This window comes from Rana temporaria, chromosome 8, assembly GCF_905171775.1.
Source record: "Rana temporaria chromosome 8, aRanTem1.1, whole genome shotgun sequence".
Classification (NCBI taxonomy): domain Eukaryota; kingdom Metazoa; phylum Chordata; class Amphibia; order Anura; family Ranidae; genus Rana; species Rana temporaria.
The window spans coordinates 91,681,847-91,698,499 of NC_053496.1; the positions used below are offsets into that span (position 1 = coordinate 91,681,847).

The 16,653-nt window shown below is 42.1% G+C and overlaps 1 protein-coding gene across 1 annotated transcript in view; it reads left to right on the plus strand.

Annotated features, from left to right (window-relative positions):
* ALOX5 (arachidonate 5-lipoxygenase) overlaps window positions 1–16,653 on the plus strand; it is a 69,521-nt gene that overhangs the window by 41,784 nt on the left and 11,084 nt on the right. The window contains exons 6-10 of the mRNA XM_040362269.1: window positions 3,982–4,154; window positions 4,249–4,395; window positions 9,143–9,346; window positions 13,964–14,050; window positions 15,911–16,089. Of these exons, the coding sequence (XP_040218203.1) occupies window positions 3,982–4,154; window positions 4,249–4,395; window positions 9,143–9,346; window positions 13,964–14,050; window positions 15,911–16,089 (790 nt within the window). The remainder of the gene's footprint in view (window positions 1–3,981; window positions 4,155–4,248; window positions 4,396–9,142; window positions 9,347–13,963; window positions 14,051–15,910; window positions 16,090–16,653) is intronic.

Consider the following 16,653-nt stretch of genomic DNA (forward strand, 5'->3'; position numbering starts at 1 on the left):
CTTCAAAATCTGTGCATACAACATTTCTTTCAAAATAAAATCCATATAATGTTTCATCCACAAATCGTGCAATGTGTAAATATATACATAAATAGATAAATATCCAGTGACTGATTGTCCACAGACTATAAAAAATGTGAATAATTCCAATTAAAAACAACAATCCAAAGAAGTGCTAGAAGTGAACAAATGTGTAAAAAATGTAAATATAGTCCACACAGGGATCCCTAGGAAAATAGTGCCACAAAGGGTCCCAATAAAAAATTAAAATTCCATGTCCAGTGCACAAACCGTGCAGAAGTGAGAAAGACTAGATTCTAGTGACTAATAAATAAGAGTTTCTAAAGTGCATCTGTGCTCAAGTTGCTGTAACATGCAGCGTAAAGTGATTGCAGTCAGCCCGATTCTCCACGGTGACCAGGGATGTGAGTGCTAGCCCCTTACCTCTGTGCTCAAGCCCTCCAACGTTGGAGGGCTGTTGGTGATGTCACCCGCTTGCGGCCGCAGAGCGGGAGACACAGGAATACGCACACGCCACTTTACATGCTGTTCTTACAGCACTGCTTGTAAGTGTTTACTTTTTTTCATTAAATACTGTCAATAATCGTACACTATGGAGGCATTCTTGTGCTTTATTCTGAGAAACATCGCGCTGAGCCTGTGATTTCTGTGGAGCTGATCGATCTGCCGTTTGTGGGAGTTACTGGGAAAGATTCACATAGGCTATATATTAGCCTCCCTGAGGTAAGGGGCTAGCACTCACATCCCTGGTCACCGTGGAGAATCGGGCTGACTGCAATCACTTTACGCTGCATGTTACAGCAACTTGAGCACAGATGCACTTTAGAAACTCTTATTTATTAGTCACTAGAATCTAGTCTTTCTCACTTCTGCACGGTTTGTGCACTGGACATGGAATTTTAATTTTTTATTGGGACCCTTTGTGGCACTATTTTCCTAGGGATCCCTGTGTGGACTATATTTACATTTTTTACACATTTGTTCACTTCTAGCACTTCTTTGGATTGTTGTTTTTAATTGGAATTATTCACATTTTTTATAGTCTGTGGACAATCAGTCACTGGATATTTATCTATTTATGTATATATTTACACATTGCACGATTTGTGGATGAAACATTATATGGATTTTATTTTGAAAGAAATGTTGTATGCACAGATTTTGAAGTTTGCTATTCAAATGAGACTGTTGTGCTGGTAGTGGCACGTTGGTCACACTTATTTCATTATTTTCTCACTCTTAATATCTCCCACATTATGGATATTTTTGTTGGATGGTATTCCGGTTCAGAGTGATACACTCTTAATCATTGCCTGGAGGCGGAGCTTATATATATTTTTTCTGATACTTTATATATTATTTGTTGTTGTAAGCGCCATTACATCCCCCATTTTGTCACACCATTTTATTGTTACCGTACTTATAAAATATCTGGACCATTCATATCCTAAAAACCAAAGTTTCCATGATTAACAATGGATGTTAATCTAATATGTTAAATTTAAAATCTTGATTTCATATATGGTTCGGATTTGTCTCTCTGTCCCAGTGTCCACCCCATGAAATTACCCCGTCCTTTTCTGACGCTTCTACCCGACCTCAGTTGTTTTGATGCATATTGTTATTATCATTATCTCCAGTTCGGATCCTCAGAAGAAGCATTTTGATAAATGCATTGACTTAGGGGAATCTACTAGCATAGAGAGATATTGTTATTCATAGAAATTATGGCCCGGATTCACGTAGGAGAGCGCATCTTTGTGCGGGCGTAACGTATCCTATTTACGTTATGCCTCTGCAACTTTGACAGGCAAGTGCAGTATTCTCAAAGCAAAGTTGCGGCGGCGTAGCGTAAATAGGGCAGCGTAAGCCCGCCTAATTCAAATATGGAAGATGTGGGCGTGTATTATGTAAATGTATTGTGACCCCACGTAAATGATGCTTTCTCCGAACGGCGCATGCGCCGTCCGTGAAAGTATCCCAGTGCACATTCTCTAAATTAACCCGCAAAAAGCCAATGCTTTCGACGTGAACGTAAATGACGCCCAGCCCTATTCGCGAACGACTTACGCAAACCCCGTAAAACGTAAAAAATTCAACGCTGTTTCTACGTCCATACCTAACATTGGTACGCCTCATAGAGCAGGGGTAACTCTACGCCGGAAAAAGCCTAACGTAAACGGCGTATCTGTACTGCGTCAGCCGGGCGTATGTTCGTGAATAGGCGTATCTAGCTGATTTACATATTTCTAGGCGTAAATTAGCGTACACGCCCCTAGCGGCCAGTGTAAATATGCAGTTAAGGGACTTACGCTGGTCGTATATTAGAGAAATTTTGGCGTATCTGATTCTTTGAATCAGGCGCCAAGATACGACGCCTCAGACTCAGAGATACGACTGCGTATCTGGAGATACGCCATCGTATCTCCTACGTGAATCCGGGCCTATCATTTTTAGGATATAAATGATCTTATGTTCCATTTACCATGTGTACCAGTAAAGTCCTGTCCACAATTATTATAATTTTTTTGGATATATAGTGATATTTTTGATGTGGTACCGTGGTAGTGGCCTTTATATGCTACTTTCATATTTACCTGACTAAAAAGTAAAAAAAAATATTTGTTCTGAACATAATAAATAAAGAAAATGAACTTTGGTGATATGTTAGGTTAAGGGCAAGGGTAGATGTTATTTTGTTAATTTTTTCATTACTTGACCAATAAAGATTTTTCCTAGTTGACACAGTAAGTTGAAACTATTTTTGTAATGCATTGTATATGAGGAGGTTTGAGCTAAAATCAGGTTTTTAATTTCAGTTATTGTGCTATGTTTTACACTGATAAGCTCCCAACTCATTCACATCATATGTTTTTAAACCTTCCTTAAAAGGGATATTTTGCATTTGATATCTAGGGTAGTATCTTGAGGGTCTTTTAAATCTTAGGCCTCGTACACACGACCGGTTTTCTCTGCAAAAAACAGCAAGAAAACTGCTGGCAGAACTTTATTGCCGAGAAAACCGTTTGTGTGTAGGAGGCTTTCTCGATGAGAAAAATAGAGAACCTGTGCTTTATTTTCTCGTCGAGATTCTTGTCGGCCTGTTTCCTGACGAGAAACCCGAGAGTGTGTATACTTACCTGTCGCCGTGGAAACCCGCGCATTCTCGAAATGACTTTGACGCATGCGCGGTAGCTTCCAAGGCATAGGTAGGGGGAAGCAAGATGGCGGCGTCGGCATCGAATGTGACGAGTGCATGCTCGTCGTAGGCAATGACATCACCGCGTTCTTGCCTTTCAAGTGAACCGCGGTTATTTTGAAATTTCAGTGTGTACACTCAGGCGGCAAGAGATTCTTGCCAAGAATCTCATCGGGAAAAAATATGTTTTTTCCTGACGAGATTCTTGCCCGTGTGTACGAGGCCTAAGGCCTCATACCCACGATACGTTAACCAGAGGACAACGGTCTGATGGACCGTTTTCATCGGTCAAAACCGATCGTGTGTGGCCCCATAGGTTATTTAACCATCGGTTTAAAAAAAGCCAACTTGCTTTAAATTTAAGTGATGGATTCCTAACCGATTTTGAAAAAAACAATCTTTATTAGGCACAACCATCGGTTAAAAATCCACTCATGCTCAGAATCAAGTCAACGCATGCTTGGAAGCTTTAAACTTCATTTTTTTCAGCACGTCGTTGTGTTTTACGCCACCGCGTTCTGACACAATAGTTTTTTTAACCGATGGTGTATAGGCGCGATGGACCATCAGTCAGCTTCATCGGTGAACTGATGAAAACGGTCCATCAGTCCGTTCTCATCGGATGGACCGATCATGTGTACGAGGCTTTAGAGTATAGGTTACTTTTTTTTCAAAGTCCAATAGCTAATACACTATAAGTCTATATTTGTGTACACTGTATATATGATATAAATGTAAATTCCGTTTCTATTATTTTGAAGAATATGTCATGCAGCATTGGCGGGAAGACTTCATGTTTGGATACCAGTTTCTTAACGGCTGCAATCCAGTTATGATAAGAAAATGCACAGAAATACCAGAAAATTTTCCTGTAACACATGAACTGGTAGAATTAAGTCTGGAACGGAAACTTACACTTGAACAGGAAATTGAGGTATGTATCCTGTAACTATAAAAGATACATGGCTGAGTACTGGTGGTGTGAAATCAAAATATCAAATCCTTACTCTTTTCCACATGTATTTCAGCTTGGAAATATCTTCATAGTTGATTACAAACTTCTTGATGGCATCTCTGCTAACAAAACAGATCCCTGCACCATTCAATATATTGCTGCACCCATCTGTTTGTTGTACAAAAATCTTGAGAACAAGATTATGCCAATTGCTATTCAGGTATTCCTATATATTTTAAGAGTTTTACATGTTTGTAGGCAAAGATATTATTATTGTTAAATAACTACAGTACATAAAACTGAAAGTTTCAGTATGTGGTTGGCTACAGCAACGTTTCTCAACCAGTGTGCCGTGGCACACTGGTGTGCCGTGAAGAGTCCCCAGGTGTGCCGCGGCAAAATTACCCCAAATATTGTAGCACTACTGCTGGGCATTTGTCTTTACATCGGTGCCGGGGCCGCTGTGTAAATCTCACTTCCCGGCACTCGGGAAGCTGTGCGGGCATCCCGACCGCGTCTTGCCAACCAAATACGTCATCTGTTGCTATGGGAGGGTCGGACGCACGCACTGCTTCTGTGACGTGAGAGCCGCGGGTACTGTCCTGAACTCTGCCTGGCGCGATTTTCCCTGAGGGGGAAGAAGAAAGAGTAGAGCCACCGTGACACTGCTCCCCTGCCCGCAGACATGGCCACCCGCTCAGAGAGGGAGAAGGCCCTGAAGCTGAATGAGCAGCACCAGGCCATCCTGTCTCGTATGCTGAGGGAGGAGGACAACAAGTACTGCGCTGACTGCGAGGCCAAGGGTAAGGTGGTGAGGGGGGGCTCTGCTATGAATAACCAGCTGTCAAGTCACTGACACCTCCATTCATGGCTACAGCACTCTGGATCTGATTGGTTGTTGTGCAGCTCTGACAGTTCTTCTTTCAGTGTATGTGTGCATGTGTACACATGTCTGTAAGTGCGTGTATGACAAAAGTAGTTCTGATGGTACAGGAATAGGGGGGTCAGGATTAAAAGTAACATACATACAGACAGATGCGCACGCACACGAACAGACACACGTACAAATACACACACTGTGTATGTGTTTGTACATGTGTCTGTTTGTGTGTGTGCGCATCTGTCTGTATGTATGTTACTTTTAATCCTGACCCCCCTATTCCTGTACCATCAGAACTACTTTTGTAGGGCTTGTTCGAGATAGCAGCAAGGACTGCTGCTCCTCTGAAAAGCAATTTGTGTTCATATTGCTTTTCAGGGGCATTTGTCAGCCAGTGAAGAGGCATATCTTGCCTCCTCACCACCTGTTTTAAGCCCGTAAATGCAATGCACACAGTTGCAGGGTAGTTGCAGTGCAGCCCCAATCACCCTGGGTATACCTCCAGCTGCAGCCACAGCATGTTTACACCCCAGCTGTTGCCTCTGCAGCTAAAGGGGCAAAAGTTGGGGGTGGTAAAAACAGCTCAACTATGTGGTTTTACTGCCCCACCAGCCTGACATGTGAACAAGCTCTTGGTTCTGGGTGGATGCGTGCTGCGTGTAGGGCAGCCCATTCATTTCCCTACCCGCAGTAATGCGGGGAAAGAAGTCCCTGACCCTTTTTTTTAAATTGTGCCACAACAAAAGCAACCCATGTTTGCCAATGGATCGGGCACCATTAAGAATTAATGGCACCCCTAAAGAGCAGAGCATTTGTCTGTGTGTCAAGAACGAGCGCGATTTTGCGCGTGTTCCGCAACACATAGCGACGTGAACCAAGTCTTGGACAGGGGTGCCTCAAGACTGAAAATATTTTTCAAGGGTGCCCCGACTGGAAAAAGGTTGAGAAACACTGGGCTACAGTATGAACAGAGCAACATGATTGGCATTGTAATGCCTATACTCCAATATACAGTGCTTTGAAAAAGTATTCATATCCCTTGAAATGTTCCACATTTTGTCACGTTACAACCAAAAACATAAATGTATTTTATTGGGATTTTATGTGATAGACCAGCATAAAGTGGAAGGAAAATTCTACCAGCTTTGCACATCTAGAGAGTGAAATTTTGTACGTTCTTTGCAAAATAGCTCAAGGTCTGTCAGATTGGATGGAGAGCACCTGTGCACAGCAACTTTCAAGTCTTGCCACAGACTCTAAAATATAATTTTTGAAAAATTGGACCTTGACTGGGCAATTCTAACACATGAATATGTTTTGATCTAAACCAGGGGTCTCCAAACTTTCTAAGCAAAGGGCCAGTTTACTGTCCTTCAGGCTTTAGGGGGGCCGGACTGGGTACCAGTGAGAGAGAAAAATGCCTCTGCATCAGTGCACCATTGGTTTTAATAAGAGAAATAGTAAACCATTCTTGATATCAATGAGGAGAATAGTACTTCATTGATGGTGTCAGTGGTAGTAGATGGAATCATTAGTGTCAGCTGGTGGAATATTGCCCCAAGGGCCAGATAAAGGCAAGCAAAGGGCCACATCCAGCCCCCAGGTCGCAGTTTGGAGACCACTGATCTAAACCATTCCATTGTAGTTCTGGTTGTATGTTTAGGGTCACTGTCCTGCTGGAAGGTGAACCTCCGCCCTGGTCCCAAGTCTTTTGCAGACTCAAACAGGTTTTCTTCTTTAATTGCCCTGTATTTGGCTCTATTCATCTCCCCATCAACTCTGACCAGCTTCCCTGTCCCTGCTGAAGAATAACATCCCCACAGCATGATGCTTCCACCATCATGTTTCACGGTGGGGATAGTGTGTTCAGCGTGATGTGCAGTGCTAGTTTTCCACCACACATATCGTTTTGCTTTTAGGCCAAAAAGTTCAATTTTGGTCTCATCTGGCCAGAGCACCTTCTTCCACACATGTTTGCTGTGTCCCCCACATTGCTTCTCTCAAACTACAAATGGGACTTCTTAGGGCTTTCTTTCAACAATGGCTTCCTTCTTAACACTCTTCCATAAAGGCCAGATTTGTGGAGTTCACAACTAATAGTTGTCTTGTGGACAGATACTCCCACCTGAGCTGTGGATCTCTGCAGCTCCTGAGTTACCATGGGCCCCTTGGTTGCTTCTCTGACAAATGTACTCCTTGCCCGGCCTGTCAGTTTATGTGGATGGCCATGTCTTGGTAGGTTTGCAGTTGTGCTATACTCTTTCCATTTTAGGATAATGGATTGAATAGTGCTCCGTGAGATGTTTAAAGCTTGGGATATTTTTTTATTACCTAACACTGCTTTAAACTTCTCCGCAACTTTATCCCTAACCTGTCTGGTGTGTTTCTTGGCCTTCATGATGCTGTTTGTTCACTAAGGTTCTCTAACAAACCTCTGAGGGCTTCACAAAACAGCTGTATTTATATTAGGATTAAATTATTCACAGGTGGACTCTAGTTACTAATTAGGTGACTTCTGAATGCAATTGGTTCCACTAGATTTTAGTTAGGGGTATCAGAGTAAAAGGGGCTGAATACAAATGCACGGCCACACTTTCAGACAATTATTTGTAAAAAGAAAATTGAAAACCATTTATCATTTTTTTTACACTTCACAATTATGTGGCACTTTATGTTGGTCTATCACATAAAATCTCAATAAAATACATTTACGCTTTTGGTTGTACAGTAACCTGACAAAATGTGGACAATTTCAAGGGGTATGAATACTTTTTCAAGGCACTGTATATGTAAAAAAATATTAACTGTTAACTGTTTTGCTTGGATGAATACATAAATAAAATGCTGCTCCAATCTCACTTTGGCACTGTTTATATGGTTAAGTGCCTAGACATTTGGTCCTGGGTCATTGTTGAGGCAAGGTCCAATGCTAACATTGGTATATTTCAAATTAGAGGGCATGTATAGTCATTTCAGTTTACTTTCTGTCCTATAGGAAGATAGAAGAAATCTCACAAATCTCACAAAGTGATGAAAGAAGGAATTCCTCTCTATAGACATTTGTTCCTGGAACGGGAGTTACCATTGGAAGATATACCCTTACCTTTTGTTTTGGGTACAACTAAAATTGATGTGACAATGGTCACCAGTATAAATAGAGGGTTGACCCTAATGAGGATACAGACAAAAGTAAAAACAACTTGACAGAGGGTCTAACCTTTCCCTAGTCTCAAAAAAAAAAAAAAAATGTTGCCCACAGATACACTTTGAAGCCTCGTACACACGACCGAGGAACTCGACGGGCGAAACACATCGTTTTCCTCATCGAGTTCCTTGTTAGGCTGTCGAGGAACTCGACCAGGCAAGTTTCTCCATTCCCATCAAGGAAAAAGAAGACATGCTCTCTTTTTGGCTCGAAGGGATCCTCGACAGTTTCCTCGTCGAAAAATGTACACACGACCGGTTTCCTTGGCAAAAAAAAAATCCAAACAAGTTTCTTGCTGGTTTTTGTGTGTACGAGGCCTAAGGACCTTGCCTCAACAAAGCATGCGTCGACTTGATTCTGAGCATGCGTGGGTTTTGAACCGATGCTTTTGCGTACTAACCATCGGTTTTGACCTATCGGTCAGCCGTACACACGGTCGGTTTGAGCCGATGAAACTGAACTTCAGTCCGTTTTCATCGGTTTGGACCGACCGTGTGTACGCGGCCTTAGTCTGCTGTTAATGAAAAGAATCCATTGGAAACTAAGGTAATCAAATTAACCATACACCATTGGGTACATTTATAGCAGGGATGTAAATCTTGGGAACAGAACCATACAGACTAAAGGAAAAATAATGTGTGATGACATGAGGATAGGTATCAGCCTGGGAAGGATCATTTCACTACTCCTTTATTATATTATCCTAAAATACTTTTATTCTGTGCGAACAGATACAAGAATTATGCAAAATAAAGTTTATTTTAAATACATGTATTAGCCCTACTAATAAACAAATCTGAAGCATAGTGAAAGTAATGTTCAGGTAATCTACAGTACATTTATCAGAATATATTAACAATCCAAGTGTTTTATGCTCTACAGCTAAACCAAACGCCTGGACCTGAAAATCCAATCTTTTTGCCATCAGATGCAGAGCATGATTGGCTGTTAGCCAAGATATGGGTCAGGTCATCAGATTTCCATATCCATCAAACAGTATCCCACCTCCTGAGGTCTCATCTCCTTACAGAAGTTTTTGCTATTGCTATGTATCGGCAGCTACCAGCTGTTCACCCTGTTTTTAAGGTAACATAGTTCAAATTACTCCTGTATATACTTTTTTAATGTGTGTATATGTATACACAATATGTAAGACCTAAGCTGCAATTTCTTACCACTGTGATTCGACCAATTTCTGCCAACGCATCATTTGTAACTCATTTACTATGATGTTTTGAAGAAAAGGTGATTGCTGATAAGGATAAATTTGGACAGCTAAAGGAGTCATTGGGCAAGCATGTCCACTACCAAGGTCCTTCTAAATGACTAGTTCAATGTAAACTACTCAACCAAAAATTTCAAGATGTATATTGGCGTATTTGGGCAGTGCAGTATAGTGCAGCTGTCAAGTCTTTGCTTGCAATGGTTGGAGCACAGATGGGACGCATTTGCCTATTCATTACGTTGCTGCACTTCGATGGTGGGTTCATGGTTGGAATAGGTGCAAATCACCACCCCAACATTATGTCATAACATTTATGACCAGCCACCAAAACCTGTTGAGGCATGGACTCCATTAGACCTCTAAAGGTATGTTGTGGTATCTGGCAGCAAGCCATCAGTAGCAGATCCTTAAAGCCCTGTAAGTTGCAAGGCGGAACATCCATGGATCAACACCTCAAACTCGTGTTCCTCAAACCATTCTCAAATTCATCATACCAGACCACCGTCTTCCATTGCTCTGTGGGCCAGTTCTGATGCTCATATGCCCATTGTAGGCTCTTTAAGCTGTGGACACATGTCAGCATGGACGTCCTGACTGGTCAGTCGTTACGTAGCCCCAAACACAACAAACTGCAATACACTATATGTTGTGACACCTTTCTATTAGAGCCAGCATTATTTTTTTCAGCAATCTGAGCTATAGTAGCTCTTCTACCTGATCCGACTACACAGGCCAGCCTTTGCTCACCACGTGTATCAGTGAGCCTTGGCTGCCCATGACCCTGTCACTGGTTTGTAGGTTTACCTTCTATGGACCACTTTTGGAAGGTTCTGACCACTGAAGACCAGGAACATCCCACAAGAGCTGCAGTTTTTAAGTTGCTCTAACCCAATATCTAGCCATTACAATTTGGTCCTTGTCAAAATTGGTCAAATCCTTAAAGGGGTGTTCCAGCCCTTTTTTAAGTTTATTAAAAGTCAGCAGCTACAACAAGTGTAGCTGCTGGCTTTTAATAAACAGACACTTACCTGCTCCGCGGTTCCAGCGACGCGCCGGCCGGGGCTCCGCTCCTCGCCCCCCCTCTCTTTATTCCTAGTGTGGGCACCCGGCAGTGACAGCTTTCAGCTTCACGGCCGGGCACCCACTGCGCATGCGCGAGCGGCGCTGCGCGTCCGATTGAACAGGCGCTCGCCTACAGGGAGGGGCTTCAATAAGGCGATTAAGCTATTCGCCTTACCAGCCCCTCGGCAGAAGGAGGAAGTGGGACAGGAAGTCCTACTCCTCCTGAAGCCCCCACTCCCCCCCCCCCAAAAAAAATTACATGCCAAATGTGGCATGTAAGGGGGCAAGGAGTGGATTAAGCGGAAGTTCCATTTTTAGGTGGAACTCCGCTTTAAGCTTGCCCATTTTTTCTTCTTTCATCACATCAAATTCAGGGACAGCATATTCATTTGCTGCCTAATATACCCCATCCACTTTCAGGTGTCACTGCAACAATATAATCAATATTATTCTTTTTACCTCTCATAATGTAATGGCTTATTGGTGTATATCCCAGTAAGAGATGACATTCTTCCATTCGTTTACAATCATTTTCCACTAAAGACCCAATCTTATGGCTCAATGTGATGTTCTGACAAGGATAAGGCAATTTAGGGGTTCCCTTAAGATATAATAGAGCACACTTTTTGTTTTTGAAGTACAAGATGTTGCTTACAGGGCATTTACGTCTTGTTGGAAGGTATTAGGTACTCTGCTTCACCATGTTGGGTACTTTGTGTTGCTGCTTTGTTGTACAATGGACATTTTTTTTTTTGTTTGTGCCCTGTACACACAATCGGATATCTGATGAAATCTGATGGATTTTTTCGTCGGATATCCGATGAAGCTGACTTTCATCAGTCTTGCCTACACACCATCGGTCAAAAATCTGACCGTGTCCAAACGCGGTGATGTAAAACACTACGACGTGCTGAGAAAAATGAAGTTCAATGCTTCCAAGCATGCATTGACTTGATTCTGAGCATGCATGGATTTTTGACCGATGGCCTTCCATACAGACGATCGTTTTTTTCTATTGTTTTTTTATCCACAGGAAAAATTTAAAACATGTTCTATTTTTTTCACCGATGGAAAACAAACCGATGGGGGCCACACACGATCGGTTTGACCGATGAAAACAGTCCATCCATCTGTTTTCATTGGAACAAACCGATCGTGTGTACAGGGCTTTAGATAGCTATGGCTAGGTAATTTTTCTTCGTAACCCTCTGTTACTGTCCAGGGTTTTTCTACAAAGTCACAATCTTCATGTTTTTTAGTTTTGTAAGAAATTCAAAAGAATGGTTTATTCTGTTAAAATACAAACACAGCAGCTAGAACTTAGCTAGAACAATAGCCAATGATCCACTTTCACTAGATAAATGCATGAAACACAATATGATCATAATATGGGGCAATGTCAGCTGGCAGCAAGACAAATGCAAAATGGTTTTATTCCAAGGAACCTGTGGTTATATAAATGTGTACTTTGTGTTTATTGCAAATGTGGTTTCCAGGCAACGTTAAATGTATTCATGTTCAGCAAGGTAGATTTACATACTGAGCTCTTATTTTATTCTCAGGCTATTGCTAAATCTAGTGTTTTCTAATAAACATTAGCTTCTAGATAGTATACTTTCAGGAGATCACATATTTTGTAAAAGAGACCCCAGAGAGAAAATGTAACTCTTCAGTTTAATTGGATTTTTATTCTGGAAATATAAAGACTCAATATGCAGAGGCGGCTCTAGGCTTTGTGAAGTCTTAGGCAAAACTTGACATGGGGCCCCACTCACGCCCATGATGGGAAAAATAATTCAAGGACAAGACCCTCTTCCCCACAACCCTGGCCGGTGGTTGTGGAGGTCTGCGGGCAGGGGGCTTATCGGAATCTGGAAGCCCCCCAGATCCTGCTCTTTAATAACTAAGGGGCGGGGGCCACCCGGTGATTTCACCTGGTGAACCCGCCCCCATTTGACATCATTGACTGAGGGTATGCTGGGTCATTGACGTCACAAGGGGTGGTGTCACCGATATTCACTGGTTGTTAGGGACGCTGGCGGCCCCCCGCTTCTGAGTCAGGGCTCATAACGCTGCCGGAGCACAGCAGCGTTAAGGTCCCCTGTCCCTCAAAACTGGGGTAATGCATTGGGTAAGTTAGGCGGCAGCGAGGCCCCTGTGAGTGTGAGGCCTTAGGCGACCGCCTAATTTGCCTAATTAAAGAGCCGCCTCTGTCAATATGTTTGGTCATTGCATTACATGCAGTGATGTGCAATTCTCACTCAGCCTTGATTGCGAAGCTGCTGGGTCTATTGATCCTGACTTAAAGTGATTGCAAATGCATTTTTTTACTTACCTGCTCTGTGCAATGGTTTAGCACAGAGCATGTCAGGGCTGGGCTCTCAGCCCTTCCTTCTCTGTGCTCAGGTTGCTTAGGTGTCCGTAAATTGCCAGAACTCATCGTTCCACAGTGGCTCACCTGTTGATCATCTCCTACTCGTCAGTCAAGCCCACAGCCAGCCCCTCATGGCTATTTAAACTGCCTTGTTAATTTCATCAATTGCTTTTGCCTTGATCAAACAAATCTAGAGACTCTCTGCTGTGTTCCTGTTGAAGACTTGCCTGGCTGACGTCCCTTCTGGTTCCTCTGACTACGCTGATCTCTGGTTCCTCGATTTCCTGGCTTGTTCTGACTATCCGATTTCCTGGCTATGTTTTGACTATGTTTACCAGTTGTACCATTTTTACCATTTTATTAAAACGTGTGGTTTTTACTGCATTTTCTGTCTTCATCTGTTTCATGGTTCCTGTCAGAGCAGCCCCGATCCTCTTCTTCTCAGGTCCTCCGTTGGAGCTCCTGGCTCCCCCATCCCCCGCCAAATGTGCCCCAAAGAAATCTGCTTGCTATGGGGGCACTTGTGTAAGTCCATAGACACGCGGAGCACAGATTGGCCCTGCCCTCAGCTACCTCCTCACTGTGATGACAACAGTGGGAGCCAATTGCATTCTAAAGCAGAGAATACAGAAAAACAGAATGGTGCATAATGTTATGCAATGGTTAAGATTTACTAAAGGCAAATAGACTGTGCACTAATTTTCCCCAGATAGTAAATGTGCAAGCAAAATTGTATTTTTTTATTTTACCAGATTGGGTTTTCTTTTCAGAGTAAAACTTTACCACATTTAGCATTATTATTACATTGCATTCCTGATTTATTGCACTAAAACTTCTAATAATAAAATACCATATCTCATTTTTGAAAAATGAAAAAAGTATACAGTGTTCTGTAACAAACAATTTAAATGTTTTTTTTTTATGTGGTAACAAATATCACAATATCTTGTTTTTCATCATTCTCTCTCTCTTTGTTTGCTTGTGTAAAGGCTAAGAATAAATTGGCACATAATTCCAATGCTGTATTACCTGTATATTTCAGCTGCTGATACCTCACGTGAGATTCACTATAGCAATCAACACAAAGGCACGGGAACAGCTCATTTGTGAATGTGGTCTGTTTGACAAGGTAAGGATGCTTTTTCATCCTATTCACTAAGCTTGTTAACTCAAAAGTAATAAAATACCTCCATTATTATGGTTGCAAGAAAAAATCCTTAATATTATATTTAACCTTCAATTGTTAAGCACTTTCAGCAGCTAATTTAATCACTTAATGAATATGCAGCTTCTTCATCTTTTAATCTTCGCCAGTGTGTTCCAGATTAAGTTGGTGCCATGACTGCTGCCCCAGGTTTCCTGTTTCTGGGTGGCTCCTTTCTCTTGCAGCATCCTATGGAGCCACCCTTGCATGCAGGGACCAGGGTTGAATCTCCCTACACAGTTCATCAATAAAAACTCTCAGGCCCCGTACACAGGTCCGAGAAACTCGACGGGCAAAACACATCGTTTTGCTCGTCGAGTTCCTTGTGAAGCCGCCGAGGATCTCGCGAGCCAACTTTTCCCATTGACTAACGAGGAAATAGAGAACATGTTCTCTTTTTGGCCCGACGAGATCCTCGTCGGTTTCCTCGTAGAAAAGTGTACACACGACCGGTTTTCTCGGCAGAATAAGTCTCCCATCGAGTTTCTGGCTGAATTCTGCCGAGAAAACCGGTCGTGTGTACGGGGCCTGAGATGGATGTTGGTCATTTCCAAGACCTCTGCTGTGCTACACACTGGGCTGCAGAAAAATGCCGGCGCCAAGGAGTTAGAATCCATGCCACCCATTGCACACTTGATTGACATGAGTGAATATGAATTTATCTGAATGTGATGTTCTTTATTTATATTTATTGTTGTTTAGTAAACTAATGCATATTGATTTGCACCTTATTAGAGTTTATTTGTTTGGTGACACATAATATTTGACACATTTGTAAGTTAGTTTTAATATTTTAGCACAGCATATTTAATACACAATATGTATTGGTAAGTGATCTCATGTTTATTTAGACCAAGATCAGAAGGTCACGTCATACTGAGGGCTCTACTGTCATAAATGTCCCCCCTGTCTGTCAGCCGGTAATGTGATCTGAGGCGAACATGCCCATTCTCTGTGCCGTGGCGATGTGACTCCTGTGCGCATGCGAGGGTGTCACGTCACCTGCAGCTTGGCCATTAAAGCAACTGAAGACAGGCAACCTAGAAGAAAGACTGGGCAAAGATGGTAGCTGCTGGAGACCAGCAAGAGTCTTGACAGCGCAGCACTGCAGGGCTCTGTCTGCAGGTAAGTCTGTCATAATGTACTAGTATGCAGTGCACACTAGTACATTATGACCTAAACCTGCACAGGGGACCATTTTTTTAAATATTGAACAATACTTTACTATCGCTTCAAGCAGACACATCCTGGAAATCTTCAGATGATGACTTCAGAAGGTGATGACTGGGCCTCTGGTGTGTTGGTATATCTTTAAAGAGGAAAGGAATGCCTCCAGAGGAGCCTGCTCTTTCTTTGTGCATTGCTATATACTCTGCGTCCTACAGTTGGGAGACTTAGATAGGCTGGAGTTAGGGACCACACTCATTAGAGGTGCCTTGATGTGGCAGCGTGGCTTCCACAAATATTTGCAAAGTATGTAACAAAAACCTCTGTCTGAGTAGTGGAAATTGATTGATTCGTTTTTTTTTACAGACTAGCTCAAAAATGCCTGAGGACCCCTTTGTATTGTTCTAGTAGGGAAATTTCCCTGTCCAGAAAATGGAAAACATATTCAAAACTAAAAAAAGAATCTGTTGGAATTTAGGCATTACAAATCATAGTCAAAATACAATCAGAAAGATACAAAGAACCTCCTTTTAGGGTCCACGCTGACAGGTTGGAGAAAAATATTTTTTTCCATGAATTCCATGGCCCCTTCACTACTCATATTTTCTTATATCACAGGCCAATGCTACAGGAGGTGGTGGACATGTCGAGCTGTTACTGCGAGCCATGAAGCAATTCACGTATGATTCTCTTTGTTTGCCACATGCAATAAAGATGAGAGGAATGGAAAGCAAGGAAGAAATCCCATATTATTTCTACAGAGATGATGGAATGAAGGTCTGGGAGGCCACATTAAAGTAAGAAAACTCAAACCTCTTATCACTTTTTAGCAGGTTCTTTTTTAACTGCTAGAATCTATAGCTTAAAAAATTATTTTACTTGAAACAAATGTGTACTGAAAGCAAAACACAATTTACAAGTTGACCTCTAACATCAGACTCTGTTTCAGATGTGTTCTATTAGCACAAATTAATTTACCAACAATGCAGACTATCCTAAAAATGCTAAACAATCTACTTAAATATCCATTCCATCAATCAGATCTATTGCTCTGCTATTAGCACAGATTACAGTTCAATAAAAACCGGCTGACCGGATTGGATGTAAGCGGGTGTAAACGGACACAAGTCAGTTTACACCCGCCGCTCCATAAAGGAGAATGGAGGGTAGGATCGTATCTGCCTAAAAAAAGGACAGACGGACCCGATTGGACTGCTAGTGTGAAAGGGGCTGAACTGCTGCTAAATGTATCATTTGCCACCAGAAGATTGATTCTGCCAAACACCAATTTAGTTTTGCAATTTGCTGAGCCTCCAATTTTGGTCCGAACCTAGCAGCTCATCCTTACTAATGCATTTGTA